General features: G+C 37.4%; 1 protein-coding gene across 3 annotated transcripts in view; it reads right to left on the reverse strand.

Annotated features, from left to right (window-relative positions):
- LOC128743586 (CUGBP Elav-like family member 2) overlaps positions 1–17,865 on the reverse strand; it is a 439,607-nt gene that overhangs the window by 226,376 nt on the left and 195,366 nt on the right. For all 3 annotated transcript variants that reach the window (XM_053840187.1, XM_053840185.1, XM_053840188.1), the window contains one exon: positions 2,377–2,738. In XM_053840187.1, coding sequence (XP_053696162.1) covers positions 2,377–2,738 — 362 coding nt within the window. The remainder of the gene's footprint in view (positions 1–2,376; positions 2,739–17,865) is intronic.

Below are 17,865 nucleotides of genomic sequence, written 5' to 3' on the forward strand. Positions count from 1 at the left end.
CTATGTGATATTTGGGAATGTCGATCATAGATGGTGCTAGTGTTCAGGCTCAATGCGAGGTACGATAATTTTTGTTGATTTTTCTTCCAAGAGTTATGTCTGCTTGTCTGTGTTGAAGTCAATAAAATATATCTCCGACTAAGTTTTTCCTAATGGTTATTAATTTATTTTTATTTATGAAATTTGGTTGTGGAAAAACTTAACAAATTTTTGAAAATATCTAAGAATACGTGCAATTCACACGTATTCTGAAAGTAAGTGGAAAATATTTTGGCAAACAATTAATTGCAACATCTGTTGTGTTCGTTTCACCTTTAGCAACTTTTAAGTATTCGTCTGCTAGATAGACTTCGTTAACGACAGAATTCCCGCTAGCGCCAACGGCGCTAAATTTTAGATTCTTCTCGCCCAGTCCTTAAATTCCAGCCATTTCCAGCACTTTCCTCGGGGGATAAAATTTCCCTACGCCCTTCGCAGCAGCGCAAGGTCCATCCCTTGCAAAACTGGGACTGGCTGGTTCTCATTTCGTTTACGAGGCGATAAGGTGATTTTTATTTAATTTATATTGCCTTCAGGCTATTTGAGCAAGTTGTCCGTCGGTTCGGTCTCGGTACGGAGGAGGAAGTTTGCCCACTTTCAACGACGCCGCCGTGCCGTTGCCATCCTGGTCACAGTGCCGACCGACCGACGGTCCTCTTGGTTGGGTCCGGATTCTTCCGTCTTGTTTTTTCGCCATTGTTTAACGCTTACTTACTCGGCGCCTTGCATTAGAGAGCAAAGTTGTTCGTGTGTCCGAAAGCAGATTGTTTGAGTTCTCGAGTTTTCCTTTTTCACACCTTCACTTTTTATGACATCGTTTGCCCCCCTCGAGGCTTGTCTTGGACTTTTGTTCTAAGTTCAAGTGGGTTGTTGTGGGTGCTTCAAGGAAGTGTGTTTTCCTTTAACACCGGCCGGCCGGTCGGCGCTGGCTCTGTTGTCAAGACTCGAGTGTCGAGTAATTTACTCCTGTGCTTTTAAAGTAACTTCGTGCGATCACGTTTCGGGCAAAATGGGAACTGAAATTTGTGCTGACGGTTGCTGACCGACGGCATCATTACGGTTGAACGCGTCTGGAGATTTTCATCTCGCTTGGTTCGTCCCCCGTCCGTCCTGTGGTGGATGAACGGGGGGAAAATGAGTAATGGATCGGAAATCAACGTTCCTCCGAGCAAACTTTTCATATGAGACTCAGACTATCATCATCGCGTCGCACCGTATCGCTTCGGTCGGATGCTGTGGCGTCCAAGCTGTCGGTCGTGAAGCTTGCTGTCATCGCTACCGGCTGGATGCTGTCGAGTCGAAATCGGTAGATTGCATAACTAAAGGCGGTGGGCAGTGTTTTCGATTCGGTTAAGCCGGTTCAGTTTGTGCGATCCGTTCGTATCATATTATTGTCACTATTTTATTCGGTCGGAACTTCGACGGGTCGTGCTGACCGTCCAACGTCTATCGTCCATCGAAGACCAAACCGCAGATGACCGAGCCGAGCCCGAGAGTAAAGAGTGCTTCACAGCTCGAGATTGCTAGTGCACCAGTGAAAAAATGACTGTCACTTTTATTTGATTTTTATTTTCAACTCTAGATTCAAAACATTTTTTTCGACCGTCGAGATAGTTTTAGTGTAAGAACGGTAGTACTTCAGTTGACGCCGGTTTTTATTGCAGGGTTGAAGTTTAATTCTTGTAGATGTCAGATTCGATTTCAATAACAATTTATTCGAATATCAAAAATGAAACGCAAAGAATAGATTCTTAATAACTTTTTTTTAACATTTAAGTGAAAATGTACGTTAATATTTCGGTTTAAATTCAGGATAAAAATACAAATACAGAAATGATTTCAACCTTGTGCTGGTTGTCCTAACTGAGCTAAACTGGGGCCGTTCGACCATTCCCATCAGTGGTCACACAATAGCTTGAAAACCATCAGCCGTTATCGCGGTGGACCAGCTGAAGCCAAGTGTATGACAACTTGAGTGCAAGTGCCATTCTGGAGGCGCTTTTCTCACCTCTCTGCTCGAACGGCGCCGCGGCGGTCATTGTGCAGCGTCTAGTAGCGCAGCGGTATGCCATCAGATGGCACCAGCTGACCTCACTCTTACTGCTGGTCAATTGAATTCATCGAAAACGTTGATTCTCTGATGACGGAAGAATTTTTTTCGTGCCTGTTCACCTGAAGCAATTCGTTCATGTGTATGGAATCGGAATTTTTTTGCCATATTTCCCAATTGAAGCAACTGAAAGCGAATTTCAACTCACAGCTCTAGACAACCATCGAGCCTGAGCCTGAGAATACGGGGAAAGGGGAATTCAATTAAAAACAAGCAAAATCTCCTACCTTTGCTCTGCCCGGACGCTTTGTCCCGCAGCACATTGATCTGGTGCACCCTGCCGAACTCCTCGAACATGTCCTTCAGCTGCTGTTCGTCCATCGACCGAGGCACCTGGCCGACGAACATTTTGATGTAGTCCGGGTCCGGCTGGTCTCGGACTATTTCCTCTTCCTCGCAGGACGGAGGCGTTTTCCGTACCTGCAGCATGCTGATGCACGAGCTGCCATTGTTATTGTTGTTTTGGTTTATCACATTTGGATTGTTGTTGTTCAGCGTGGTATGATTGTTGCTGTTGTTGTTGTTGTTGGCGGGGTTGAGGTTATTATTGGCGGTGCTGCTGTTGTTGTTGTTCATATTCAGGATGGCGCTGTAATAATAAATGAAAAGGCCTTCGGTTAGAACGATAGCGATAATTTTCGATTTCATTTCTCATTAAAATTAATGTGTAATTAAAATCGTCAGAATATCACCCTTCGAGATAGCTGACCTCTTTCGGCAGAAGAAGAATAATAACTCGAAAATACATAATTAACCTGAAATGCCCTCAGGACAATCCTTCCCCGAAATTGAATTCCATTTGAATCAATCAAACATCCCGCAGGTATTGTTGGGATATCTCCGCTCATCAGAATTCTTTTCCGCAGGCAGCAATGGCTGCCTGCCCGGGCAAACAATGAAATGAAATTCGTCCAGATCCGTCCAGGTATGGGAGGCAAGAAATTATACAAATTGCTTTCCGAGGAATTTTCTCTTCAATTAGTTTAGAACAAAGCGAAAAAATAAATTATTTGTCCTCGCCTGTATCGCTTTTCATATCATTTCCGTCACCGCCGTCATCATCAGTTTCATCATCATTAACATTCTCAGCTCAGGGAAGTCGGGAAATAACTTTTACTGAATGAGTTTTGTCTGTCGTTTCACGGAAGGATGTTGGCTTGACATTAAATTTTATCCTTTTACTTCAAACTTTAAATTTTAAGCTAGACAGAACTGTTATTTTTGTTCTGTATATTTTTTAAAACAAACTTGTTGATCCGTACAATTAATTGCAAAAACAATTTTGATTTGATTTTCTCCCAACTTATTTTTTTTTCATTGCTGGGAGTAAAAAAACAGTTCCGTGCTGCAACAGCGGCTGCTTGGTGGCGAAAGCATTATTTTTCGATGTCATTATTTCGATAACATCCCACTCGAGCCGGTCGGTATGTAGGACCGGCGCGGTTGCTGTGGCTGTATCCTTGCAGTAGGAAACGAGATGCCCTCTCAATATGCCGATCAGAGTTCGCCCGCTTCTATGGGGAGGAAAAACAACAACAACCGGAAGGGAGGAATGTTTACGTTCACTTCGCACCGCGCTGCCGTTGTGCTGTTCTGCGGCGCCGGTCGTGACGGAGAAAGCAGAAGGAGAGTTCATTAAATTCACTACGGATCGGTGCACCTAAATGCAATATAGGAAATAATTGAATCTAATATTTTTTCCTATGCCTTTTCTAAGCGGGTTGTGTGCCGTTGAACCTTGCGAATTGATAGGTTAAACGGGGTGGGATTGGAACGGGTGGATGTGTAGGCCTGCCCGTTTATTCCAGCATCCAGGCCGGTTCGTTATGAACTTGGGTTTATGATAGACCGTAAAAAGGATTCGTAGGTTGAACTTTCAAAAGGTCAGCAACCTTTCGGAAATAATGAACCAGAAGGTGAGACCGTAAAAGCTGACAAATGATGGAAGGCATTGGTAATATTTTTGTACCCTTCTGAAAGAGTTGATAAATGTGAAAAGATGTTGGTTTCGTTTTAGACACAAAAAATTAAGGCCATTCTCTGTTTTCTAATTTCTGATTTTTGTTTATTGTTTTCGGTTTTCCGTCGGCGGGTAAGCGTATGTGGGCGTGCATGGAATGGAGAAAACTGGAGGGAAAAAACTAGATATGAGACTCATTATCTCATATAAGGGTGCGGCGGTAGTTTAATTGCAGAAACACTTGGGTACCAGCCGAGAGAGTGTGGGTTGGAGTCCCGCCTGCCAATGGCATTGAACGACCCGATATATAGTTGCTTTCTGTTTATTGTTTTCTGTTTTCTGTTTTCAGTTTTCAGTTTTCAGTTTTCAGTTTTCAGTTTTCAGTTTTCAGTTTTCAGTTTTCAGTTTTCAGTTTTCAGTTTTCAGTTTTCAGTTTTCAGTTTTCAGTTTTCAGTTTTCAGTTTTCAGTTTTCAGTTTTCAGTTTTCAGTTTTCAGTTTTCAGTTTTCAGTTTTCAGTTTTCAGTTTTCAGTTTTCAGTTTTCAGTTTTCAGTTTTCAGTTTTCAGTTTTCAGTTTTCAGTTTTCAGTTTTCAGTTTTCAGTTTTCAGTTTTCAGTTTTCAGTTTTCAGTTTTCAGTTTTCAGTTTTCAGTTTTCAGTTTTCAGTTTTCAGTTTTCAGTTTTCAGTTTTCAGTTTTCAGTTTTCAGTTTTCAGTTTTCAGTTTTCAGTTTTCAGTTTTCAGTTTTCAGTTTTCAGTTTTCAGTTTTCAGTTTTCAGTTTTCTGTTTTCAGTTTTCAGTTTTCAGTTTTCAGTTTTCAGTTTTCAGTTTTCAGTTTTCTGTTTTCTGTTTTCTGTTTTCTGTTTTCTGTTTTCTGTTTTCTGTTTTCTGTTTTCTGTTTTCTGTTTTCTGTTTTCTGTTTTCTGTTTTCTGTTTTCTGTTTTCTGTTTTCTGTTTTCTGTTTTCTGTTTTCTGTTTTCTGTTTTCTGTTTTCTGTTTTCTGTTTTCTGTTTTCTGTTTTCTGTTTTCTGTTTTCTGTTTTCTGTTTTCTGTTTTCTGTTTTCTGTTTTCTGTTTTCTGTTTTCTGTTTTCTGTTTTCTGTTTTCTGTTTTCTGTTTTCTGTTTTCTGTTTTCTGTTTTCTGTTTTCTGTTTTCTGTTTTCTGTTTTCTGTTTTCTGTTTTCTGTTTTCTGTTTTCTGTTTTCTGTTTTCTGTTTTCTGTTTTCTGTTTTCTGTTTTCTGTTTTCTGTTTTCTGTTTTCTGTTTTCTGTTTTCTGTTTTCTGTTTTCTGTTTTCTGTTTTCTGTTTTCTGTTTTCTGTTTTCTGTTTTCTGTTTTCTGTTTTCTGTTTTCTGTTTTCTGTTTTCTGTTTTCTGTTTTCTGTTTTCTGTTTTCTGATTTCTGTTTTCTGTTTTCTGTTTTCGGTTTTCTGTTTTCTGTTTTCTGTTTTCTGTTTTCTGTTTTCTGTTTTCTGTTTTCTGTTTTCTGTTTTCTGTTTTCTGTTTTCTGTTTTCTGTTTTCTGTTTTCTGTTTTCTGTTTTCTGTTTTCTGTTTTCTGTTTTCTGTTTTCTGTTTTCTGTTTTCTGTTTTCTGTTTTCTGTTTTCTGTTTTCTGTTTTCTGTTTTCTGTTTTCTGTTTTCTGTTTTCTGTTTTCTGTTTTCTGTTTTCTGTTTTCTGTTTTCTGTTTTCTGTTTTCTGTTTTCTGTTTTCTGTTTTCTGTTTTCTGTTTTCTGTTTTCTGTTTTCTGTTTTCTGTTTTCTGTTTTCTGTTTTCTGTTTTCTGTTTTCTGTTTTCTGTTTTCTGTTTTCTGTTTTCTGTTTTCTGTTTTCTGTTTTCTGTTTTCTGTTTTCTGTTTTCTGTTTTCTGTTTTCTGTTTTCTGTTTTCTGTTTTCTGTTTTCTGTTTTCTGTTTTCTGTTTTCTGTTTTCTGTTTTCTGTTTTCTGTTTTCTGTTTTCTGTTTTCGGTTTTCGGTTTTCTGTTTTCTGTTTTCTGTTTTCTGTTTTCTGTTTTCTGTTTTCTGTTTTCTGTTTTCTGTTTTCTGTTTTCTGTTTTCTGTTTTCTGTTTTCGGTTTTCTGTTTTCTGTTTTCTGTTTTCTGTTTTCTGTTTTCTGTTTTCTGTTTTCTGTTTTCTGTTTTCTGTTTTCTGTTTTCTGTTTTCTGTTTTCTGTTTTCTGTTTTCTGTTTTCTGTTTTCTGTTTTCTGTTTTCTGTTTTCTGTTTTCTGTTTTCTGTTTTCTGTTTTCTGTTTTCTGTTTTCTGTTTTCTGTTTTCTGTTTTCTGTTTTCTGTTTTCTGTTTTCTGTTTTCTGTTTTCTGTTTTCTGTTTTCTGTTTTCTGTTTTCTGTTTTCTGTTTTCTGTTTTCTGTTTTCCGTTTTCTATTTTCTATTTTCTGTTTTCTGATTTCTGATTTCTGATTTCTGATTTCTGATTTCTGATTTCTGATTTCTGATTTCTGATTTCTGATTTCTGATTTCTGATTTCTGATTTCTGATTTCTGATTTCTGATTTCTGATTTCTGATTTCTGATTTCTGATTTCTGATTTCTGATTTCTGATTTCTGATTTCTGATTTCTGATATCTGATATCTGATTTCTGATTTCTGATTTCTGATTTCTGATTTCTGATTTCTGATTTCTGATTTCTGATTTCTGATTTCTGATTTCTGATTTCTGATTTCTGATTTCTGATTTCTGATTTCTGATTTCTGATTTCTGATTTCTGATTTCTGATTTCTGATTTCTGATTTCTGATTTCTGATTTCTGATTTCTGATTTCTGATTTCTGATTTCTGATTTCTGATTTCTGATTTCTGATTTCTGATTTCTGATTTCTGATTTCTGATTTCTGATTTCTGATTTCTGATTCATATTCGCTAATAATTATAATCCAGAATTGTACAAATTAGTATCTGGAATTTATATTCTCATCCTTTTAATTCGCCGCTTGCACAGCTTTCGTATAGCCTTAGCAGAATCTTATTTCGTTCACTGTCAGCCGCATAACGAAATTGTTCAGTTTTTTTCGGCAAATTCCTTCCTCATCGCATCACTGGCGGCTGGTCGTGGACGTTCTGTTACACCATCGTTGGCCATGCAATTTCATTTAGTTTCCTGCCGAAATAGTCGGCACTCGAGAGAGAAATAGCGTAAAAAAACCTTACATAGAAACACAAAAATGAGACCTTTCATCCGGCATTTTAATCTCATCCCATTTTTTCCCTCTTGCCTTGGTATGAAGCAAAACTTGAACCACGTCCACGGCGGCGGGCTAACCAGTCAGCCTTTGGACCATCAGAAGCACTCTTGTGAAAAGCTATTTTCTGTGTCAGAGAGTTTACACGAAGTTTTAGTTTCATTTTTTCTTCTTCCCGCTACCTAACCCCTTTGGAGTGTTCGTCCGTCTGGGCTTTTGCTCCTTAGCTGATCCGCTACAGTTGGTCTTTTGCTGGCTATGTATGAATCAGTCGCTGGTGCTGGCCGCCACCATCAGACCGTCCATCCGTCCGTAGCCAGTAAGGTATAGTTTTTCCTCCAGTCAGCAGCGTGGCGTGGCTAACCAACTTCTTGACAGCTTTCGAGTGGGAAAAGAAGTATGGAAGCGCTCTCAACTTGCACCACTTCACGCTCGGAATAGACAGTCTGGAGAGGGTACGTTGTGTCTCTGGCGGAAGTCCCGAGGTCTTGGCAGTGTCTGGTGTGGTCAACAGTGAAATAGAGGCTCACTTAGTGGTATAATCTGGATGACTTGCCATCTGATACAAGCGGAAGTACGATAATTTTTGTGGGGAAAGTGTCATGTCAAACCGGAAAAGTAAAGATAAGATAAAACAGCAAACCAAAAAAAAAATAAATTAGGATACAAAGCATTTAGCCTGAGTCAGATAATGTTTTTCCAACAGTGCACAATTTCAACTGCTGCGCTAAACATTTCAGTTCTCGAGTCCGTAATCTGTCCCTGTTTTCCGCCAGTTGCACTGGCTCTTCTTTAGCTACAGCAGATGGAAAATTGCGTTTCCGATAGCAGCAGACTGTGAGCTTTATGCTTGTTTCATCTTCCCCTTAAGCGGGCAAGTTCTAGCGAAGAAACAAACGGGCAAAAGGCGAATGCACAAGCGGATAATTGTCGTGCGGTTAAGAATTTTATTTAAAATGTTATTCATTAGTTTTATTTCCAGTTGGCAAACCCCAACAATCTGGTTCTGGTTCCTGGCTGAAGCCGGCGGGATCAGTTACAGGTTTAATGGGATGAGGTCAGATTATATTCACCTCTGAACACGATGGAGAACTCGACCGTGAAAGAACTGCGGAAAGAAGACAGAGCTCGTTGCGAGGTCGACGAGCAAACGAAACTCTAATTAGATTTCAACTCATGATATTGTTTTGTGATTAAGGCGTACTTAATGGGAAAATGAAAAGAATGGAATCTTTTCCCAACCGACCGGTTTGGCCAAGAAAAACAAGTTGCGGAAAAACTAAATCAGCGCAACAGCGCGAATGCTGCCATGGGGCAGCCAGATTAGGATCCCCACTTAGAGAAGAGAGAAGAAACGTAGAAGGTGCCGGCCAATCAGTGAACATGATGATGAAGACGTTTGCAGAATATTTGACTTTTTTTTCGCTCAACTAGTTGGAATGTGCCGCCGGCTAGTGAAAGTTTTTCTTTTCTCCCCCTTTCCTTCCTTGCTCGTTTATTTACGCTTTTCTTTTGTTTGTATTTCCCGCTGAACGCTAGGACTACATCAAGAAACGAACGAGAAAAGTTTATAATTAGCTGTATGAGAAAATTTGCACAACATGAATAGTAATTAATCGAAGAACGAGCAAAGTTCTCGGCGCGCGTCCTTCTGCTCAGTTTAACGATAATTAGCTGTGTTTACAGTGCGAAAGGGGGAAGTTCTCTCGCCAGCTTCTTCCGTCAGTCAAACGACAAAACTGTTTGCATCTCATGAAAATCGACGGGTAAGTTTACTTTTGACTGCAGGTCAAAAGAGGATGAGGTAGCTTCACAGTTGACATGGGAAAACTTAATTGATAAGTGTCAGTTACAGGTTGTTTTCAACGTCTTAAATTGTTTTTATCGATATTCATATTATAGTGGAATTACCCTTGTGATTTAAATTGCTAGTGTGCTGTTCGTCTAGTGACTTGGTTTCACGTGTCGTTGGATACATATATATTTTGACCCTTACGCTCTTAAATTAAGGAATCTGTTCTAGATAGCAATTGCTCTAATTTCTAAAACTTTTGTGTATCACGAAAGCTCCCTCAGATAAGCGCAAGTGTGCTCAGACATAAAGAAAAGGTGGAGCACCCGACCTTTCGAAAGAATGTTTTAGTCTGGAAAAGCGAGTAAACGAGGGATGGCGAATCTATTATCAATTATCACAAAAATACCGGCCAATTAGATTGAAAACTTCGAGTGCAATCTGATTTAAAATCAAAGCTGAAATTGGACTAGAAATAGATTTGGAACTGGACTAGAATTTAAGTTCAAATCAGACTTGACGGGCTTTAAACTATACAGGTTGGACTCGATTTTCCGGGTGAAAAAATTTTTTTTTCTAATGTTAACCACGTTTTGAATATAAACTCATTTCAAAAAACCTATTTAAAATTTTTTTTTCACCCGGTTAATCGAGTCCAGTACTTGATTTTGGTGTAAATTGGGCTTAAAACTCTATTTCAAATTGTTGTGAAAATCTGATTTAATATTTAATATTGCATTTAAATTTGGAGTGGAAGTTTTACTTGGAGTTGGAGATAGAATCGGACTTAAAAGAATTTTTGCTTGGAATTGGAATTGGACTTGAAAATTATTTTGAAATTAGAGGTGAAATTGGATTTGAAATTATGCTCAAAATTGAAATTGAAGTCGGGCGTTAATAGACTTGAGATAAGACTTTGAGTTACTTTCAAAATCATATTTGAAATTGGAATTCAAATTTCACTAGAAATTGTTTAAATCCAATCAGATGAATTTGAGTTTGGACTTTGGACATGCAATTGCACTTGACATTCGACTAAAAATTAGACTTGAACTTGGTCATCGACCCCAAATTAGAAACAAAGTTTGTAATTCTAAAACTGTTTCGTTTTTTAAGCCTTCTGTTGAATTTTTTTTTAATTTTTAGTCCTGTTTTCTCTCATTTTTTGCAATTTTCTTTCCTGTTTTTTGTTTCGTTTTCTTCTTCTTTTTCTAACTCCTCTTAATTCTCGTTAACGTCTTCGTTTACGCCGTTTTTTTTCAGATATCCAGTTTTTCTTCTTTTCTATCACGTTTATTCTCGCCTTTTTCCGTTTGCTCTCTGGTTTTGTTTTTTATCTTATGTTTTTCGTCTGTTTCTGTCCAGTTTTACCTTTTTTGTTCGTCCGTTATTCCTGTTTTTTCTTTATTGTTTTTTGTTCTATCTTTTTATTTTATAGCTATTTCTATTTTGTCCCATCTCTCTCTGTCTCTCACATTTCTTGTTTTCTCTTGATTTCTGTTTCGTTTTCTCTTTCTTGTCATGTTTTCACTCTCTTTTCTTTCCCGTTTTCCAATCTTTTCTGGCACGTTTTTTTTTCTTTTGGTGTCTTGTGTTACCTCTATTTTTCTCCTTTTTCTCTGGTTTATTACTTTTTTTCTGCAGAGGCCCATTCTTTCTCTTTTCCAGTTTCGTTTTTTGTGTTTTGTCCCGTAAACTTCTTTTCTGTTTTGTTTGTTTTCGTCTTATTACATCCTGCTTTTCCTCCGTTTCTGTCATGTTCTGTTTTTCGTTTTATCCCGTTTGTCTTCAGTTTTCTGAAGCTGAGCTGAGCTGAATTGCCTTCGTTTCTCTTTTTCTATGCCATTTTTTCCATTCCAGTTCTGTTCAGTATGTCCTCATTTTTTTATCATATTCTCTTCTGTTCAGTCTCCTGTCTTTTTACTTTTTGCCTCCCGTTTACTCTTTCCGTTTTTTTTTTGTGTCAGTTTTTTATTTTTTTCTTTCTCACGTTTTTGTTCTTTTTCTATGCCATAAGAAACTATTTTCTCGTACAGCGTATTGTTTAGTTCATGACAAATGAAGTTTTGAATTAAGTAAAAATTAGGAAAATCTAATTTTACGGCTTCCGGAACAACAAAAAAATTTATAAAATAATAATATTTAAAATAATAATATTTATAATATTTATAATATTTATAATATTTAAAAAAATTCCCCATGCTACAGAACATATTTTTTCTACTTTTCTTTTCACCATCCCTCAACCTAAAATTGGCCTTAAATGAATAAAAGAGCTTTTTAAGAAAGTGTACGTAAATTTACTTAACATATTAACTGAGGAATTATCGGAAAATCGAAACAAAGTATGAGGGAAAATGTGACATCTGAAGAGAAAAAGTGGAAGAGAATAAAACGAGGGAAATAATGAGGAGGACTGGGCAGAAAAAGAGGGAGAATGAAGGAGAAAAGAAGATAAGGAAAACGAGACAGAAAATGATGGTAAACTGGCGAGAAAAAAAATGGGAGCCGGAAAATTTAGAAACAAGAGCAGAAATAAAAAAAAGGAAAATGGACAGAAAAAATTATAGCGGAAGACAAATGGGATAAAACGGAAAAGAAAAACACAACGTGCCAGAAAAAGAGGACATAATATAGTAAAAGAATTAATGGGACAGAAACTATAAAATGAGACAGGTAAAGAGGAGAACTGGGTTTGAAAACGAGGAATTCCGTTCTTCTGTTTTACAGAAAAGATAAAACAAAAACAAGACTGGACTAAAAGAGGGCGAACGGTTGGAAATTGGGAAAGAAGAACAAGTGAAAACGTGAAACGAGAAATGAAAACGGAACAGAAATCAAGAGAAACCAATTAGGAAAAGAAAATAAAAGAAATAATAGAAATAAAAGAAACAAGGGAAACGGGAAAAAAGATCAAGCGGTATATAAAAGAAGAAAGATGGACATAAAATGGAAATCGCAATAGGATGGAAAGATGAAACCAAAAAAGAAGAAAAAACAGGAATAACGGACGAAAGAAAATGGTAAAATTGAAGAGAAAAAGATGAAAAAAAGGTAGATAACAATAAAATCCGAGAGAAAAAGGAAAAAAAGGAACCTAAAAACAGATTAAACCTGACAGAAAAGAAGAAAAAACGGAGCAGCCGATGACGAAAAACGAGAAGTAGGAGAGTTAGATAGAAAAGAGGAAAACGAAAAGAAACAACACAAGGAAAAAGAAAAGATAAAACAGGTAAGCAAAACACAAAAAAAATGGAAAAATGGGATAGAAAAAGAGAAAAACAGGAACACCGACTACAGAAAAAGATATAACGGGAGAGAAAAAGATGAAAACAACGGAGATAAAAAAGGAACACCGGAGAGTGAAAAGAAAAACGTGGGCTTAAAACACATAAAATGCGACCGAAAAGATGAAATGAACAGGGCAGTTAAAAGAGTAACAAAAAACGAGAAAGAAAGGAGATAGAAAAGACGAAAACTGGACGTAAAAAGGGAACAGATAAGACAGAAAACAGGGAAGAAAATAAGTGAAAAATAAGAAACATTAGAGAAGAACCAGGACTGAAAATAAGAAAAAATGGCGCGCTAAACAAAGAAAAACGAAACAATGGAAAATCACGAAAAAATGAAAATGAAGCAAAAAGAGGCAAACGGAAGGAAAAAGAAGAAAAGTGAGAATAAGATTCAAGAAAATGGTACAGAAAAGAAGAAAAAACGAAACAAAAAGCGAAAACACGAGACTGGAAAAAAAGAAAAAGGACATAAATTCAATTTCAAGTCCATATTCAATTTAAAGTAGAATTGCAATCCAAATTTAAATAAAAAATCGTAACTAAATGGGAGGGGAAACGGTACATAAAAGAAGAAAAAGTGGAAAAGAAGAAAACGGAAGAGAGAAAAATCAAAAGGAGGAGATTGAACAGAAAAAGAGGTAGAGCGAAAAAGAAAAGTAGTAAAATGAGAGAAAAGTAGGAAAACTATTGAGGAAAACGAGAATGAAAATGAAAACAAACTGGATAGAAACAATGGACCAAAAAAGGAGAAAATATGGGAGCAGATAAATTGAGAAACCAGAACAGAAAAATGGAAAAATGAAGAAAAAATTGAAAAAGGAAGGCAAACGGAAAAATATGGAAAAACAGAACATGACAAAAAAGGAGGAGGGTTCATGTTCAATTATGTTCAATTTTATGTTCAATTTTAGGTCAAATTTAAATTCAGATTTCAAGTTCAATTTTTATATAAATTAATGTCAATTACAAATGTATTTCCAAGTCTAAACTCAAGGTCAGCTTAAATCCAATTTACAGCCAATTTTAATTCCAATTAAGTTCAACCTTAATATGAAATCCAGTTTCATGTCCAATTTCAACTGAAATTTCAAATCCAAATGCAAGTCCAATTCTAATTTTAAGTAAAATTTCAATTCTAATTTCAAATAAAAATTTCAAATTCTCTTTTAAGTCCGATTTAATGTTCCAAGTAAAAATTCAACTCCAAATTACTCCAAATTTAAGTCGAATTTTAAGTCTCATTTCCAGCCCAGTTTGAAATCTTCACGCCCAAATTAAATAATCCAACTTCAAGTCGAATTTAAGCCCTATTGTCAAGTCCAATTTCAAGTCTAATTTCAACTTTTATTTCCAGTCCAGCTCCAAGTATATTTTCTACCCCGATTTCAACCTTGATTTTTTAATAACTCAAGTAAATACAATTGCAACCGAAAGTCCGGAGTTTTCAACCTAATCCGTAAGTAACGTAGGATTCGTCATCCTACGAATACTCGATTTTTCAGGCTAAGAGATTCTTCTGAAAGATCGAGTGTCCTACCTTTTGTTTATGTCATGTCTGCGCACGCTAATATGACATGATTTTTTTTTCAATTAGCATTTGGGCATGGTCAATTATGTACAATGTTTATAAGAATCATACAAAATATGTCAATAAATCATATATCATCTATCATCGCGAGCGTATTATACCCCTGGTCTGTAACATACGGTATTACTGTATCGATCGATTACTTCGGTTACCTCGAGGAATTATAGAAACCGTAGAAATTAGAGAAATCATGGAATTTCTGATATACAAATAATCAATAAAATAATTTGAAACAGTAGAATTGTGTTGTAAACAAATCCTAAATCATAGAAATTACGAAAATTGTTGTAAAAATAATATAAATCAAAGATGTTTTTCGCACCAAACGCTCCTCTGCTTTAATAAAAAAAGATGTTATATATACTTAGAATAAAATATATGATACGGGAGAAGAATTGAATGAATTAGAGCTTCCGAAATGTATATCAAAATTAACAGTTATTGAATAAATTGATGAAAATATTAATGGAATCAGAAATATTCATGCAGAGGGCACTTCCATTTTTGGCAGTAAATGAAAAATTGAATGCTGTTAAAATAGTAAACAATTTCAGAATTTTTTTGTCCGGAATGCCCGAATTTTTAGAAATTTTCAAGCAGAATTCTAATGATAAATAATTATTTAATCGAAAATATCACAAATAAAAAATGAAAAACAGATGTTGCTAATGGTGATACGAAAATCGAGGATATTCTTGTAGAAAAGCATTGCCATTTGCATTCAACAGAATGTGCAACGAAGAAAGTTACACTTAATGTAATAGATAAAAACAAAATGTAAAATTTTCTTGTGTCTTTCCAGGGCATTAGGGCAAATTAACGAAAAATCACCATTATTAGCAAAAGCTGCACTGTAATTTTCTTTTTTTTTTACTTTTTTAAGTGGAGATCTACAGAACATATGCTATTTTTACTTTGATTTTAGATTTATAAATAAATTGTTAGGAACCAAACAAGTGTGAACAATTTGCTGCATTTGTTAATCAGAAATTTATTTTCTTCATAACTTTATAACTTCTTTATAGCTCAGAAATAGTTCAGCTCCGAAAACAAAATGGTGGTCCGGAGTAAATTGGTGGTGGTGTTTCGATACTCACATCTCGTCAAGGTCGATCGGATCGGTCATCGAACTGAACGGATTGAAGAACCGCTGGTGGTTCTCCTGGTACGCCAGCATTTTCATTTTCATACGATTTTACAATTTGCACTTTCACAACAAAGCACGGACCGATCAAGCGATCGCCACAATTAAAAAAATGGGAAACGCAACGCCTCAACAAAATTTATCTTTTCACAATTGGAAAATTTCTTGGAACTATGAAAGTACGAAGAGTTATCGTTCGTTCTCTTTTAGTGCACTTTTTTCTGAATTAAATTCGTCAATAAGACGAATCACGCGTTTGGTGAAGCAAATTTTAACACTTACTACCTACACATCAAAAAAGCACGTTTTCTTCGCATAAAAACCGTAATTCCGCGTCACAATATTCGATCGAAGTACTAGCTACTTCCGATTTTTCGAGTGCGGTGAAAAGATAAAAGGAAAACTCGTTGAACTTTGGCGCAAAAATAAAAAGCACGATTTCGCGAGTGCAGATAGCCTTTTTCCCGAGGGAGGACTCAATGACTGGACTGAGGGGATAAACCGAACGGGTAAAAAGAAAGCACGACACGAAAGCAAACCGTTTCCAATGACCGATAAAAACAAAATGAGGCCGGCTTGACCGGCGCGGTGTTCTCCAGTCCAGGGTACAGGGTGCAGCTTCTGGCTGCCGGCAGCGAGGGTGGCATGAGAGATGGGGCGGTTTCTGTCTGTCGGTGTGAGTGTGTGTGCCCGAAAGTGAGATACCACCGCACCGAATGAGGTACTTGCGATGAAATAATTGTCTGTCTATTGTTTCGAGCTTAATTTCGGGGTTTGATTGTGAGTGACCGGACGGCTATCGGTTGAAACAGGGTTGAACTCTGCTACGTTGCTTGTTGAGAAAAAATGATCGAAAATATTTTTCTGGAGTTAACAATTGAGTGTAAAATTGAAAAATTGTTGATTTAATCAGTGTTAATGCAATCCCATTAAATCCTGGGACGTGAATTGATTTTTGTAATTTTATTTTAAACTTTACGCAAGAGTATGTTTAAAGTATTTTTACTGCATTTGTTGTTATGTCTCATCCACTTGTTTGGTCATTCCTACATTCTTTATTTTTTCTGTCAAATTTTATCAATTAAGAAGGTGATTCTTCAACAATAAAAGTTTCATTATTTTGTGCATGACCTCAAATCGTCAATTGTCTCTAAATGACGATTATTCACATTGCTCAACCGAAAGCCCGCTTAATGCCTCTTCCATTTCTGCAAGGAAGCCAGCAAATCGCTTGGAATCGCATTCAACTAACTGCTTCCGGAGGAAAGCAGAACTCGTGAAAGCAGGTCACTTCCGCACCTCCAGCGAGGCTGCACCATTTACGACGCGTCGTCACCCATCTGGGAGGAGGCTGCACCCGGAAGCGGAAAAGCCTGATTTGCAGTTCCTTCGCCTGGTGGCAATATAGTCCGTGTAGAATAGTGGATCTTTAACCCTTCAACCCTTCTCTTCTCTCGTCAGTGTTATGCAACGTGGCAAACGAAAACGTTGCGTTGGTATCTGCTCCGACAGAGAAATGATAAAATAATTGAAACGAAAAACTATATCTCATTTCCGTCCCCCACTGCTCGGCTGTGCACTGTCGGAATGCCATCATCCGTCGGAACGGATCTGAAGTGCCGCACAATTCTATGCAGGCGAAGTGCTGCACTTCTGCTCAGACTCCGAAAGGTTAAAAACACAATTCAAGAGGGCAAACAATGACATATGATACATTTCTTGCGCCGAGTACCAAGATGAACTCATTCCATGGACGACGCGGGCACACTAACACATTCGTGTATTTCACGACACCAACACCCGATGACGACAACGACGCTCCACGGTGATGTTCAGGGTGCTCCAGGTCGAAGATTACGAACCGGAAGCAGAAGTACTGAATTCCGGAAGAGTTAAGCTCATCTGGCCTTTCATTTCGCCGGGACCACACGAAATGCAAGTGACACAGAGAAGGTTTTCCACGCTACTATGAGGGCATCACTCGCTGTCAGAGCACTCCTAACTCATTCAATGTTTGAGAATTATTTCGAGTATCTCGGTAACATGGTAAGGAGTAAAATACCACTGAACTGGTTTGTCCCACAATCAGGGACACCCGCTGGTCGTCGTCGTTCGCGGAATGGTGATAAAAAAGAGCACTTTTTATACCTTTTTACAGCTCATAACTGTCAGAAAATTGCTTACCCATTTCATATGAGTAGCATACTGTGAAAGGATGGTTGTGGATGGGAAGAAAGAGTAGAGACGGGAAGGCCGGGTTAGATTCCTCCGAGAGGATGGATGTTTATCGCACTTTCCCAGCACTTTGCTGCGGAACAAATCTTGGTGGTGTTGGCGCTCGTAGCACACATTTTCCGGGAACAGAGTGTGGAGTACGTCCGGTTAGTACATAGTAGCAGGCAGAAGAAAACCCAGTTGAAGTGAGGAGGGAAAAAATTTCATATTTTCACATTTTGTTCATCGCAACCTGTCGAATCGCTCCAATCTTCGATTCTACATTCACATTCCGGTACCACTTACGTTCAGACCGGGGTTGGACTGGGCTGCGGGAAGTTGAGTATAGTGGATCTTGGTCAAGTCGTGAATGACCTAGATCTGACCGAAGCGGAGACTATAAAAGTACTCTCCGCTATTAATGAGGCCTTGGTTTCGCATGAGGAACTCAAGATAAAGCTATTAAATTGTATAGATGAGTTCCAATAGGAAGTTTGTTTATTGTGTTAGTAGTGTTTGGATTTAAAATTTTAAAATTA

The sequence above is a fragment of the Sabethes cyaneus genome, chromosome 3 (assembly GCF_943734655.1).
Source record: "Sabethes cyaneus chromosome 3, idSabCyanKW18_F2, whole genome shotgun sequence".
Lineage (NCBI taxonomy): Eukaryota > Metazoa > Arthropoda > Insecta > Diptera > Culicidae > Sabethes > Sabethes cyaneus.